At 49.0% G+C, this 15016-nt stretch overlaps 1 protein-coding gene across 4 annotated transcripts in view; it reads right to left on the minus strand.

Annotated features, from left to right (window-relative positions):
• Positions 1-9477: 9477 nt before the first annotated feature.
• Positions 9478-15016, minus strand: part of DIP2C (disco interacting protein 2 homolog C) — a 471590-nt gene continuing 466051 nt past the window's right edge. For all 4 annotated transcript variants that reach the window (XM_066387148.1, XM_066387147.1, XM_066387146.1 and 1 more), the window contains one exon: positions 9478-12719. In XM_066387148.1, coding sequence (XP_066243245.1) covers positions 12467-12719 — 253 coding nt within the window. In that variant the 3' untranslated portion in view covers positions 9478-12466. The remainder of the gene's footprint in view (positions 12720-15016) is intronic.

Raw genomic sequence — 15016 nt, forward strand, 5'->3', positions numbered from 1 at the left:
AGACAAAATGGACTTAACAGACTTTTATAGACATTGCATCCAACAGCAGCCGAATCCATGATCCTCTCAAAGCCCAGATGTTGCCCAGGACATATAATATGATAGGACACAAAACAGGACTTGGCAAATTTAAGAACACTGAGATCATACCAATGATCTTTTCTGACCACAATGGTATGAACCTAGATATCCGTAAGAGAAAAGCTAGAAAATCTACAAATATGTGGCAACTAAACAATACAGTCTGGAATAACCAAGGAATCAAAGAATAAATCAAAGGAAAACTAGAGAACATGTTGAAACAAATGAAACCAACGAAACCTGCGGCCACCCCCAAAGTCTGGAAGGGACGTTTATATTGATACAGGCTTATGTTAAGGAGATAGAAATATCTCAAATAATCTAACATTACACATCGAGGAACTAGAAAAAGAATCAACAGAGCCCACAGTTACTAGAAGGAAAGAAATAAAGATCAGAGCAAAAATAAGTGAAATAGAGACTAAAAAAGAAAAAAAAATCAATGCATCTTCATTTCTCAATGAAGATCAATACGAGCTGCCTTTTGAAGCTGAATAGACAAGGCTTTAGCTATATTTACCAAGAAAAGAGAACTCCGGGTTAGAAACGGAAGTGGAGACATGACAACTAACGTCATACAAACACCAAGGATCCTAACGGACTACTGTGAGCAACTGTACTCCAACAAACTGGACAACCAGAAGAAGTGGAGAAATTCCTAGAAACATACAGTATAACAAGACTGCATCAGGAAGGAATAGAAAATCTGAAAGACTAATAATGAGTAAGAATTTGAATTAGTAATTAAAAAACTTCTAATACAGGAAACCACAGGACCAAGTGGCTTTACTGGTGAATTCTACCAAACATGTAAAGAATTAATGCCAATCCTTCTCAAACTTTTCCTAAAAATGGAAGGGGAGGGAGCACTTCCTAACTCATATGACCCAGCAATTCCACTTCTGGGTACATACCTAAAAAAACTGAATGCAAGGTCTCAAAGAACTATTTGTACACTCATGTTTATAGCAGCATTGCTCACAGTAGCTGAAACTTGTAAGCAACCCACATGTCCATCAATGTATGAATAGATAACAGAATGTGGTGTGCACATGCAATCGAATATTATTCAGCCTTTAAAAAGGAAATTCTGCAGCCCTGGCCGGTTGGCTCAGCGGTAGAGCGTCGGCCTGGCGTGCGGGGGACCTGGGTTCGATTCCCAGCCAGGGCACATAGGAGAAGCGCCCATTTGCTTCTCCACCCCCCCTCCTTCCTCTCTGTCTCTCTCTTCCCCTCCCGCAGCCGGGGCTCCATTGGAGTGAAGATGGCCCGGGCGCTGGGGATGGCTCCTTGGCCTCTGCCCCAGGCGCTAGAGTGGCTCTGGTCGTGGCAGAGCATCGCCCCCTGGTGGGCAGAGTGTCGCCCCTGGTGGGCGTGCCGGGTGGATGGATCCCGGTCGGGCGCATGCGGGAGTCTGTCTGACTGTCTCTCCCCGTTTCCAGCTTCAGAAAAACACCAAAAAAAAAAAAAAAAAGGAAATTCTGCAATGTGCTACGACATGGATGAACCTTGAGGACATTTGCAAGCATCAACCGGTAGCCGCTTTGCGTGAGGCACAGGCAAGCCCAGGGCCTCGCACCAGCAACCTTAGCATTCTAGGTCTATGCTTCATCCACTGCTCTATCACAGCTCAGATCAAAGGGAGTTATTATTTAATGGGTATAGAGTTTTATAGGGAGAAAAGTTATGGTGATGGCTATACAATACTACGAATTTATTTAATACCACTTAATTCTACACTTAAAAATGGTTAAGATTTGAATAGTTTACCACAATAAAAAAAATTGAAAAACAAAAAAAAGGATTTAACCTGGAGATTAAAGTTGAGATCAAGAAAGGCTGAAAGGTTGGTAGGATGGAGACAAAGGTCAGGAGAATAAGGACAATAAAACTATCGGATGTGTGTCCACATTTCTGGAAGTCCAGGTTTGGTCACAGAAAGTCAAGTGTGGTAGACAAGTAACAGTAGCCCTGGGAGTTCTACACTCTTCTCGCCAGGGCTAAGCCGCTGCCCTGAGGGCCACCAGCAGTGGTGGTCTGAGTGTGTGCCTCCCCAAGTTCACAGGCTGGAATCCTACCCTGCATGGGATGGTTTCCGGAGGTGGGGCCTCTGGAGGGTGACTGGGTCATGAGGGTGGAAACCCCATGATGGGATCAGTGTCCTTAAAAAGAGAGCCCCCTCACCCCTCCCTCCATGCGAGGCCACAGTAAGAAGATGCCATCTGTGAACAAGGAAGTGGGGGATTCTCACCAGAATTCGACCATGCTGGTGTCTCCATCTTCGACTTCCAGCCTCCAGAACTGGGAGAAAGGAGTGTGTGTTTATAAGTGCCCCAGTCTGTGGTATTCTGTCATAGCAGCCCAAGCGGTCCAGACACCAACCTAGGGACACCAAATTGGCTGTGCTGTTGGTCCACGTGGGAGGCCAAGACTTAGTGTTCCCGTGGTGGCTGGGAACTCGGGACAGGAGTGGGCTGATGTGAGGGCCGCAGGGAAGGCTACCATCGCAGCATCAGTCATGTCAGACAGCAAGCAATGCCCAAGGGACAGACCCTGCACTCCAGCAGCTCAAAACTCTCACTTCGAAGCCAGGTGGATACCCACAGGCCAGGCAACAAGAAGCATCGCTCAGAAACCAGCAATAGGGCAAAGTCCACTGCGTGGGTCCGCAGACCCTCACCTCTACCTACCCTGGCTAGTGGCAGAAGACACAATTCTCCCCCATACTCTCAACACTGTTCAGGGAGCAGGAGGGCAGAGGATAGCTCAAAGACCCAGGATTCTCATCCGAGAGAGACTACATGGGACCGAAAGGGGCTGTTTCAGCGACTGGTTCAGACCAGGCTTTCCTTCGAATAACTCTGTTCAGTGAGTGGGGCTAAACCAGGTTAGGTTTGGACAAAACAAATAAATTGTATTTTTTCTGCTTAAAAAAAAAAAAAAGGAAGGATGGCAATCTTTTCCTTTCTACAATAGCTCATCTTAAAAAGAATCATAGGCCTGACCTGTGATGGTGCAGTGGATAAAGCATCGACCTGGAAATGCTGAGGTCGCTGGTTCGAAACCCTGGGCTTCCCTGGTCAAGGCACATATGGGAGTTGATGCTTCCAGCTCCTCCCCCCCTTCTCTCTCTCTGTCTCTCCTCTCTCTCTCTCTCTGTCTCTCCTTCTCCTCTCTAAAATGAATAAAGATTTAAAGAGAATCATAAAGCTCAGGAAACATTGAGCTATAATTCTTATAACCTTTTATTTTATTATTTATTTATTTTTAAAAAAGACTTTATTTGTTCATTTTAGACAGTAGGGGGAGAGAGAGAGAGAAAGAGAGAGAGAGAGAGAGAAGGGGGGAGGAACAGGAAGCATCAACTCCCATATGTGCCTTGACCAGGCAAGCCTGGGGTTTTGAACCAGTGACCTCAGCGTTCCAGGTTGACACTTTATCCACTGCGCCACCATAGGTCAGGCCTTATAACCTTTTAGTAATTCCAGAAACTGAGTATCTGTTAATTGGAGAGTCAGACAGATGTGACACTGGACTGCATGCTTTTGATTTGTTTGCTTGCAGGGTAAGTCTTGTGATTTGTGTTTAATTTCTTCCTGCTGTTGATCTTTACGTCAAAGAGTGGGGGGCTCTGCTTACAAATAAATTATTTCTAAGCATTTTAATTGGACCTTTCAAGGGTTTTCAGGAAGTTGGTCGGAGGCCAAAAACGGGTCTTAGGCACTGTCCGAAGGGGCCCCTGCAGGCGCTGCCCTGGAGAAGGGCCAGCACACGACCCCAAACACCTGTGCGGCCCTCACCCTGGGTCTGGGGGTGGGGAGATCTCCGCCCTGGCCCTGGGGGCCGAGAGCCACACGTCTGCTCTAGATCCTTATCCTTGACTTCCGGAGTCTGAAGAGGAAAACAGATAATTAAAAAGTTCAAAAGATAGGATGAGGGAAGGAGTAGAGACAGGCAGTAAACCCGGCAGCGGCATTCATGTCTGAACTTTCTCTCACTGCGCCACCACAGGCCAGGCTTGTTTGAACTTTCTCAGACACTGCACTTCAAGGAAGACAGTACAGAGTGTAAGGTAAGTCCTGCTGCCCTTCGAGCCCACCGAGCTCACCGGACAAGCCCCTGGGAGTAGAACGGGCCCTCAGTGCTTCTAGTCTTCAGCGGGCCCCTTTTCTGCTTAGAAGTGATCTTTTCCTCAAGTCTGTCTTTGCACCATTTATTCCTGTCTCTTGAAACAACAGAAACTAAACCCAGGTGATTTAAAACCCACAGTGCAGCTCTGGGAGTGACAGATGTCTCCCAGCCCTATCTGTCCAAACCAACTTTTGTTTCAAACATCCAACTCAGATTCCACATTGAATTTTGTTGGCCAGTCAGTCCTTTTCCTCTGGATAAGGCAGTAATGGAGACTGGTTCCTTCGCTGGCGGCGACAGGGAGCTCCCTGGTGCGCGCACACTCGTTGCGTCTCCCAGAAATTTGTTACAACTTCTGTTTGGTCAGGAGCCATGTTCCAGCGGCCTCAGATCTAAGACACTCAACCTTCTTTCTCCTCCTTTCTTCTAAGGAAAACAAAAGAAAAATCTCATCTCTCAGAGCACACTCTCAAACAGAATTCCTTTCAGGTTTAGCACAAGCGAAGTGCAAAGCAAAGTGTTTTTCTGGTTTTACACTATTCAGCAGTATAAACACGCCTCAGGAAAGGCCCCCAGTGGCCTCAAACAACTCGTTAGCAGGACTGTCCACAGCCCTCACTGGCCTAAGACTCCAGAGAGTCTCAGTTAAGAGACAGGGAAAATATTCAGCTGAGCAGGACAAAGAACGTGGCTAAAGATACCACGTGCTCAAACATCATTCAAGGTAGATAAATTCAACTACAAAAAGGAAATTTTTTTTAGCATGGCTGAAGAGCAAATAAAAAACATAAGTGACACAGAGTGGGGAAAACATTTCCAATACCACAGATAAAGGGCTGATCCCCTAATTAATGGAGCTCATAGCAGTGAAGAAAAAGTTTTTAAAAGGACAACGTTGAAGAGCTACGCACACGAGTCCCTTACAGATAAAACAAACACGGAACGAAGATTTTGCTTAGCTGACTAATGAGGAAACAAGTAAGATGTTACAAGTGGTTCAAAGCAGGGGCCCAAGAACACGACATATATAGAAAACACGGGATTCTGAAACGAATTGACAGAAAGATGTGAAACAGCTTTGTCCTGCTCAGAGCAATAACCATTTGTGTTCATGGAACAAAAGTATTCAGTGCTATCAGTTTTCTACAGTGTAAAAAACTGTAGAGTAGCCTGACCTGTGGTGGCGCAGTGGATAAAGCATCGACCTGGAACGCTGAGGTCGCCGGTTCGAAACCCTGGGCTTGCCTGGTCAAGGCACATATGGGAGTTGATGCTTCCAGCTCCTCCCCTCTTCTCTCTCTCTCTCTCTCTCTCTCTCTCTCTCTCTCTCTGTCTCTCCCTCTCCCTCTCTCTCTCCTCTCTAAAAAATGAATAAATAAAATTAAAAACAAAACAAAACAAAACAAAACTGTAGAGTAGCTCCAAGAAAATAAAAGGCAGAAAGAACCTGGACGGGACAAAGAAGAATACAAATGGCTTTCTAAAATATTTTTTAATACTCAAGCTTGCTCAAAATAAGAGAAATGCAAATTGAAACCAATACTTTCTGTTGGTAAAGTGTTGCTGTTGAAAGTGAAAAACTTAAGTGAAACCACCCTGGCAGTGTCTGTCCAAATCACAGCTACCTGTACCCGCGCGGGACGCACAGACCTGGGGCCAGAAGTCACCCATCAGAAATACTTGCCTGCTTAAGAAATGAACTCTTCTTTGTGATAACAAAAGTTGGTTGTTTACAATAGCAAAAGACTGGGAGAGGTTCAGTGTCCACTGACAGCACCCAGACCTGGGAGATCATGCTGCTTTAAAAAAACATAGATCTAAGACAACTTGAAAGAAAGCAAGGTCCTGAGCAGAGTATTAGAATGGATGGTAGGCCAGGTTTATGAGTGGCTTGTATTCATGTAAAGAAATCCAGTAAAGATAGCCAGAAACGAGTATAAATTGTTAGCTGTCATGAGCCCTGGGGAACCAGAGACAGGGTCAAGATGGAACACAGCTGCACAATAAATAACTTTTCATTTCCATATTTGAACCATGTGATTGGATTACTGATTCAAAACATTGCTTTTTCTCTCTCTCAGAAATGGTGATTTGGGTTTTCCCAGTGGGGCAGGCAGGTAACACGTACTTTTCTTTCCTCTTTTCTGAGCCATCCCTAACAGAGCAGTCTCCACACGTTACACGTAACTAACGTGCCGGGCCGTTTCTTGCTTTCTAGTTTTACTTCCTTAACTAAGCTGTTGTCCTAAAGAATTTTGTGCCTCCAGGCACTTTCCCTGTGCCCAGCTGTTTTAACCACAGGCATCCTTCACTGCTCTGAGACTGACTTGTCCTCATGGGAACACAGGAACTGTCACGCCCACGGTTGGGTGGGGGTGAGGATTTACACCACAGAGAGCTGGGATGGGAGAGAAGGACCGTGCTGCAGAAAATTATCCCCACAACTCACCCTTTTACATGATTAAACAAAATATTTCACACGGTAATACCTGAACATTGACGTGAACTTGAAACAGACCAAACAGGTGGTTTAAATTTTTCAGGTTACAAAGGATCAGAGGGTCCCGTTCAGCAGCTTCTCCTCCAGCGTCTCTCCACGCCCTTCCCTGACTGCAGGAACCAGAGCGGGCAGCACACTCTCACCTCTTTTCGACCTGAGAACCTGGAAATGACCATCCAGGTCTGGGTTATGCTGAGCCTCCGATGCACCCTCAGCCGCAGGGAGCTGCTCTGGACGATGAGGACATTTGTCCTTGAGAATTCAAGCTTGTTTGCCCTCGTCAGAGACTCCACTGGCCAGGTACTTGGGGTTCTGTCTTGGAACCTTGATGCTACCCACCCACAGGGGCCACCAGAGTCCTCAGCAGAGAAGCCGTCCTCTGACCGACTGTCAGGGCGGGTCTGAGGAAGAGCAACACGGATGTGGGTCAGTGACTCACCAGTGACCCCTCAGCAAGATGAGGGGGTGCATCAGCCCCTTGCAAACGCGTCCCAAGGGAAAGTGGGTATGGGCGCAGCTCCGGCTCACCTGTCTGGCATCGCATGCTCCTTCCTGGTCTTCAGCTGCACAGCTGCCCCTCGCAGACAGGGCGAGGCCCGGGGCAGTCAGCCGGGATCTGTGAAGTGCTGTTCCGACGACATCCTCCCGAGGGTTAGCTACAGTAGAGGTGCCAGGACCCGTCAGTCTAGGCAGCCATCCACCCTGTGTGGCTCATCACCCCCCCCCCCACCGTCCTCTCCTGCTCTCCTGAGACGCAGTGGGGAGCGGGGGATGCACTGGACAGACAGACTCCACTCTTCATTCACTAACCACGTCAGTTATTTCTAATCCCGTCCCTCTTTCTCCTTGTCATCCTTTATCCTCTTTCTGGTATTTCAGTCATTTATCAAACGGCAGGGATATTTGGGCCCAACAAGGGTTATTAGAATACCTCTGCCCTGGCCAGTTGGCTCAGGGGGTAGAACACTAGCCCAGCTTATAGACATCCCAGGTTCGATTCCTGGTCAGAGCATACAGGAAAAATGACCATCTATTTCTCATCCCCCCCCCCTCCTGCTTTCCCCCTTCTTCCCCTCCCACAGCTAGTGGCTCGATTGATTCAAGCACAACCCCAGGCACTGAGGATAGCTCTGTTGGAGCACATCAGCCTCAGGCACTAAAAATAGCTCAGTACTTCATCACTGGCCTCAGATGGGGCTGCCATTCGGTGCACATGTGGGAGTTTGCCTCACTAGCTCTCCTCCTCTTACCTAAAAAAACAAACTAACAAAAACCTCTGGCAATAGGCCCAAGTAGCTATCAGGATGCACTGGCATCTTCTTCCCAGGAACTCTATTGTCTAGTCATTCTATCATCCTTGTCTCTGGAGGGCTTTGAGCCCTCTGGTCTCAATGGCCCTCGGTACCACTTACCTGTGAGAAGATTCTCCATTCAGCAGGTGTTTATTGAATACCTTCTCTGTGCCAGGTGCTCTGGTGGGCACACAGAGAAAACATACCCTGTTCTTCAGGGAAGCTAAGGGGTGAAGAGATTATTAAGACGTGTCAGGGCCCTGGCCTGTTGGCTCAGTGGTAGAGCGTTGGCTTGGCGTGTAGAGGTCCCGGGTTTGATTCCCGGCCAGGGCACACAGGAGAAGCGCCCATCTGCTTCTCCACCCCTCCCCCTCACCTTCCTCTCTGTCTCTCTCTTCCCCTCCCGCAGCCAAGGCTCCACTGGAGCAAAGATGGCCCGGGCACTGGGAATGGCTCCTTGGCCTCTGCCCCAGGCACTGGAGTGGCTCTGGTCATGACAGAGCGACGCCCCGGAGGGGCAGAGCATCACCCCCTGGTGGGCGTGCTGGGTGGATCCCGGTCGGGCGCATGCGGGAGTCTGTCTGTCTCTCCCCGTTTTCAGCTTCAGAGAAATAAAAAAAAAAAAAAAAAAAGACGTGTCAGTGCAAGCTCAGGAAACAAAGCAGTTCACTGAGATGTCAAGGATTATTAAGACATTGAATGATAATTGACCAGCCAACCAAACTACTATTGTGTCCCAAAAACTCAGCATTGTGCTGGAGGATGAAGAACATGGTATCGCAGAAGAGAAGTCTACACTCGTACCCAGGAGCACGCACACGTGCACACACACTGTCCAAGAAAGGTCTATGCAGGGCCAGCTCTCTTGGTTACTTTGTATTTGACCCGTCACTGTTAAGCCACCATCTGAGACACTTCTTTGCAATAGCCTGTGTAGTTTGACTCAGCCGGGCTGGTCTTCCGCCAGCCTACTGCTTCCATACACCCCAAGCACTGTCTCCCAACCGGTACAGACCTGTCTTCAACAAAAGCTGCGGGCTGGGGAAAGTGCAGTTCTCATACAAGGCACTTAGGTTAAGGCTGGTGATCTGGGTGCAGATGTGAGTTCTTCTGATTTTCACCTGTATAAAATTCACCTTCTATTACCTTTAGACTGAAGGTCAGTTAACTTGCTACTGCTTTCCAAAAGATAAGGCCACAAGAATTCTCATATCTTGGGCAAAAGATACGGCCTTTGCTTGTCAAATGAACAAAGATAATTTGGGTTGGAATCGTCAGCTAGCCCTACCTCCTGAAATGCAAAGGTTCCCTACAATGCAGCCGGAAGAAAGTGTCTGCACACAGGACTCATGCTTGCTCTCTGTCCCAAGAGTTAACCAATAATCTGTACACTTGCAGCAAAATGTGAACAAATATATTTAGATATATTTAAAAGAATTTAAAAAAACATTTCACAAAACATTTGTTGCCATAGGAATTCTTTTAGCCATAAATGCCCACATCAAAATTTAAACATTGTTCAAAGTAGGATTATCTGTACTAGGAAGTAATGCAACAAGTTATGTAAACAGAGTCAGATACATTTCCCATTTCCAGTAGGAGCCACTTCCTTCCTAGGATTGAAGCTGTCCCAGACAGATTCCAGGGGACCAATTAAGAAACCGCTATTTTCAGAGCAACAAAAATAAAAGCTTTTATTTGTTCATTTGAATATAAAACAGGCGTTATCACAGATGTACAAAGCTTACTGGTGGTTTAACATACGAGAAGGTTGCCGTCCTTTGCACATAAAAATTTTGTTTGAAACCGTGATTGGTTGAGTACATGAATTTCTCTAACCAGTCACCACACTCTATGAAATAACGCTGCTAACATTCAACTGATAAAAGGGACGGTTTCCCTGGGGTAAAGTGTCAAGCAGGGTTAAATATATGTAATAAACAAGCACCATGAGGAAGCCGCCCTGTCGGGTTAGGTCTGTGTTTCAGTGTTCATTGTGCACCCTCCTTTGTGCAAGTTGATCACACGGTTTTGTCTGACTTCAAAAGCACAAGGTCACAAGACAAACATTTGATACATTCCCATGGTTTATCTACAGTACAATTTCTAATGCAGAACGATCCTTCTTTATTGCTGAAAACGGTGGTACTTAAGTGTCTCCTTTACTTTTTCTTGCACAACAGAGCTTCGACCCCAGCCCCCCACCCTTTGGACGTCAGTTCTAACACCAGAGGTGTTTCACAGCCTCACCGCCTGCCCTGGGAAGCTGACATGGGGAAGGTGAGGGTCATGTTCGGAGTGACGACACCTGACTGGCTGTCTCCAACCTCAGCTGGACCTCACAAGTTATCCTGCAGTTGTGTGACCTAGTCATTGTCTTCCCTGAAACCTTAAATCCCCTTCCCTTAAACAAGGTGGGTGAGAGTAAGAAAATGTTTTTTTCTCTGTGTGACGGGGTTTTCCCTGTAGGAAGCAGAAGACTGTAGGAATGTGTATCTGAAGCATGTAGAGAAATATTCACATCCAGCAATGAAGTTAAACAATATTGTAAAAGCCAAATGATTTGTGGTGATGAAAGGATGCATACCACATGCAGACAAATTAAAAAAATATGCCACTTAAAATTTTAAAAAACACTTAGCCTTGAATCTCAGAAGTCAAACAAAACTCTTTGAGCAAAGGGCTTACTGCTGGCACATACAGCAAAGGCAAATAAAGACATTGCCTACGATAAAATGAAAAAAATCTAAATTTTGCCCAGCAACAATCTTAGTCATGCACATCTAGCAATGAGAGCCGCCGCAGGGCCATCCTGGGGCGATTATCAAATAAGTCACGCCTGGGAAGCTGACCCTCCTCTTGGCTGGACACAGACGGGCCGATTCCATCAAGGAGTGTACAGACGAGCCCTGGCAATGAGAAGACCTGGGAGGCAGCAGCAAGAGACAGAAGGCGAAACGAGTGCTCCACAGGTGGCAACATGAAGGCAGCTGGGGGCTTCCTCACTCTGGCCAGTGGCGCTGTCCCGGGCAGCTGGTGCGGGTCCCTGGGGCTTTCCCTCACGTGGCTGGGACTCCGAGAGCTGGCCGAAGTGACATCTCCTTCCTATGTCCTTCCCTTCACGCTGTTCTGAACACTTTGTCCACTCCACACAGTGGCCGTCTGAGGGGAATAAACGCGACTGGGGGCCAATGACCGCAGAATATCATTCCTTTTCATACCAAGGACCAAAAAAAGGTGACACTAACAAAAATGATGAAAAACATTGTGCAACAAATCCTTGCAGCTCAGAGAACAGTGCTGTTGGCTGCCTGCCGCCCTGAGCATGCTCAGGGCAGTGAGCACGTGCTGCCCACAGTCCAGGGCGCCCACCTCAAAGGGAAACAGAGGCACGGCTCACCTCACTCCTTCACCATCTTCGAGAAAACTCTCAGTAATTTCACTTGCTGGTCTGGTTCTAGAAGAAACGCTTAGACTGGGCTCCTGGCACTCTGACTGCTCCCACCAGCAAAGTGGATGTGAGCGCATCTCTCTTATCTACAGTACAGTGGAGGGGGCGCCATGCAAGTGACAGGTTCTGCATTTTAAACTTTAAAATCTCCTTTGTTCCTTAGTGAATTTATATTTCTTATATATATATTTGCTGTGATACTATCCACGCAAGATAATACAACACTTTTTTATATTAGCAAACATTACAAGACTTTAATATTCTTGAATGTTTTTCTCTTTTATACTTCTAAAGAGATCAAAATAAATTAAACATTTTGTACATAATTACACCTGAAGAAGTTAACTTATTTTTCTTTTTAGTTTAGTACAAAGATATCTGCAAGATAATTGCTGAAATACACCTTATTTATAGTTTCTTCTCATTCTACACTAATGCCAAAGGCCCTGTGTTAGCCTTTGTTTCTTCAGCACATTTCTGACAAAGCTGCTAAAATCTAATTGGAAGGTGCTATTTGGAAGGTTTTCTCGTACCTCAACAGACTTTCCTAAAAGGATGAGATCTAGCAATGGCTTAAATTAGTAACAGGTCCATGTCATTAAGATTTCATGACACATTAAAACTGAGAAAACAATTCTTTGTCACACTACATAAATTGTTTAAAAGAACCCGTCTGGAGGGCAGAATATTTTTTAATTGCTATTTTGGCTTAACAAAATACCACATTTACGAAGAAAGCACTTATTATCCAACAACTGAAAGAAAAAAAAAAGTTTTGAAATGGGCTTTCCAACAAACTGAAGGCAGCAATGCGAGGTCCTTCTGAGCAAACCTCGGAGATAATTCACGCTTCCATTCCGCCATGCCAGTCGGGCTGCTGTGGGGAGTCTGCTCTGCTCCTCCGCGGGAAACAGTCTGTTCCGGCGACGTCACCCTTGCATCTGCACACTTTAGTGACACTGAGAAAAACGTTTACATCTCTAAAAAAGTCTGCGGGAGCCAGAGACAAGATTACATGTTGTAGGCCACGTAGATGGGGTCCAGCTGGTCGGCCAAAAACCCATCCCGTAGGTGCATCCGCTGCTTCTCTCCCCGGGAGTTGATGGGGATGACGCCAATGTCCACCACGACCACCACCCCCACCACCAGGTAGTGCTCCTCCAGGACCACGTTGGTCACCAAGGGGACCAGGTCCAAGGCTTCTTGCTCTGACCCATCAAGCTCAACCACAACCACCAACAAATTTGTCCAGGTGAACACAGCGCTGGAAGAGAGAAAAAGGCATCAGTGTCCAGGAAGGTTTTTATTTAACAATCACATTTTCTTCTCAAGCAGTTCCATTTGGTTCTTTCTGAAATCTGCCTCAGCACTGATGGTCTCCAGCAGATGCCTCTCTGAGCCCATGTCCTTTAACTCATGAACTGGCTCACGACGCCTGGGGTTAGCCTTTCCTGCAGCCTGCTCTCAGGGTGGCTGCTCCATGTGCTCCGCCACCTCTGCCCCTGCCGTCTGTCCCCAGAGGTTGCTGAGAGGTGCTGGGTAGAGCAGAAGATCCTCCCTCCACCTGCACACTATGACCCTAAGGGGGAGTCTCTGCCCTGCGGTTGACCTTGGGCCACAGGCAACTTGGACAGCGAGACGCTAGTAGAGGCTGGACGGCCCTGGAGCATCTGGACTGATGCTGACTTGCCTCGGCCACAGCAGAGAGGGTTGTCCAAGAGGACACGAACCACCAGCTGACTTGCAAGCCCAGCCAAGCCAAGGTCAGATAACCCAGTGGTCAACTGCAGTTATGGGGGCACAAAAACTGATTACTGCTTACGTGACTGTAATGCAGCAAGAGCTAACCCATACGCAGGAGTAATTCCTTGACAGCGTCAAAGATTCACCCAGAAGTGTTTTATTTGGGATCTTCCAAAGGGAGGGTCACCCAGAATATTTAGTCTAGCCAATTTGTGGAAGCCAAGTCTAATGATTTACACTTTAAGCCACATACCTTATATGGTTTAGGCCAGGGGTCCCCAAACTTTTTACACAGGGGGCCAGTTCACTGTCCCTCAGACCATTGGAGGGGTGGACTATAAAAAAAAACCTATGAACAAATCCCTATGCACACGGCACATATCTTATTTTAAAGTAAAAAAACAAAATGGGAACAAATACAATATTTAAAATAAAGAACAAGTAAATTTAAATCAACAAACTGACCAGTATTTCAATGGGAACTATGGGCCTGCTTTTGGCTAATGAGATGGTGGTGCCCCTTCCAGAAGTGTGGCGGGGCCGGATAAATGGCCTCAGGGGGCCGCAGTTTGGGGACCCCTGGTTTAGGCTTTTACATAGTGGTTAAGAGCCTTAAAATGTATTGCCCCTAGTGCCCAGAGTCTGCTTGGCTGGAGAGGCCAGGAGAGTCTCAGGGCGGGGGGCGTGTGGAGAAGGGGACCGGGCTCCAGGAGGGTCTGGCGGGGGTGGGGTGGGGGAGAGGACCGGGCTCCAGGAGGGTCCCAGCGGGGGTGGGGTGGGGGAGAGGACCGGGCTCCAGGAGGGTCCCAGCGGGGGTGGGGTGGGGGAGAGGACAGGGCTCCAGGAGGGTCCCCAGCGGGGGTGGGGGGTGGGGGAGAGGACCGGGCTCCAGGAGGGTCCCAGCGGGGGTGGGGTGGGGGTGGGTGGGGGAGAGGATCGGGCTCCAGGAGGGTCCCGGCGGGGGTGGGGGGGGTGGGGGAGAGGACCGGGCTCCAGGAGGGTCCCGGCAGGGGTGGGGGTGGGGGAGAGGACCGGGCTCCAGGAGGGTCCCGGTGGGGGGGGTGGGGGAGAGGACCGGGCTCCAGGAGGGTCCCCAGCGGGGGTGGGGGTGGGGGAGAGGACCGGGCTCCAGGAGGGTCCCAGCGGGGGTGGGGTGGGGGTGGGGGGGGGAGAGGACGGGGTTCCAGGAGGGTCCGGGCGGGGGGGGGGGGTGGGGGAGAGGACCGGGCTCCAGGAGGGTCCCAGCGAGGGTGGGGTGGGGGTGGGTGGGGGAGAGGACCGGGCTCCAGGAGGGTCCCCAGCGGGGGTGGGGGTGGGGGAGAGGACCGGGCTCCAGGAGGGTCCCCAGCGGGGGTGGGGATGGGGGAGAGGACCGGGCTCCAGGAGGGTCCCCAGCGGGGGTGGGGGTGGGGGAGAGGACCGGGCTCCAGGAGGGTCCCAGCGGGGGTGGGGTGGGGGTGGGTGGGGGAGAGGACGGGGTTCCAGGAGGGTCCTGGCGGGGGTGGGGGGTGGGGGAGAGGACCGGGCTCCAGGAGGGTCCCAGCGAGGGTGGGGTGGGGGTGGGGTGGGGGAGAGGACCGGGCTCCAGGAGGGTCCCGGCGGGGGTGGGGTGGGGGAGAGGACCGGGCTCCAGGAGGGTCCCGGCAGGGGTGGGGGTGGGGTGGGGGAGAGGACCGGGCTCCAGGAGGGTCCCGGAGGAGGGGGGGGTGTGGAGGAGGGGACCAGGCTCCAGGCTCTGAAGGGGGTTTTATGCCAGACACATAGACATTTCTATTTCAGCTGTGAAACAGGAAGTATTTGGGAAAACTCATTGTTTTC

This window comes from Saccopteryx leptura, chromosome 5, assembly GCF_036850995.1.
Source record: "Saccopteryx leptura isolate mSacLep1 chromosome 5, mSacLep1_pri_phased_curated, whole genome shotgun sequence".
NCBI classification, from domain to species: Eukaryota; Metazoa; Chordata; class Mammalia; order Chiroptera; family Emballonuridae; genus Saccopteryx; species Saccopteryx leptura.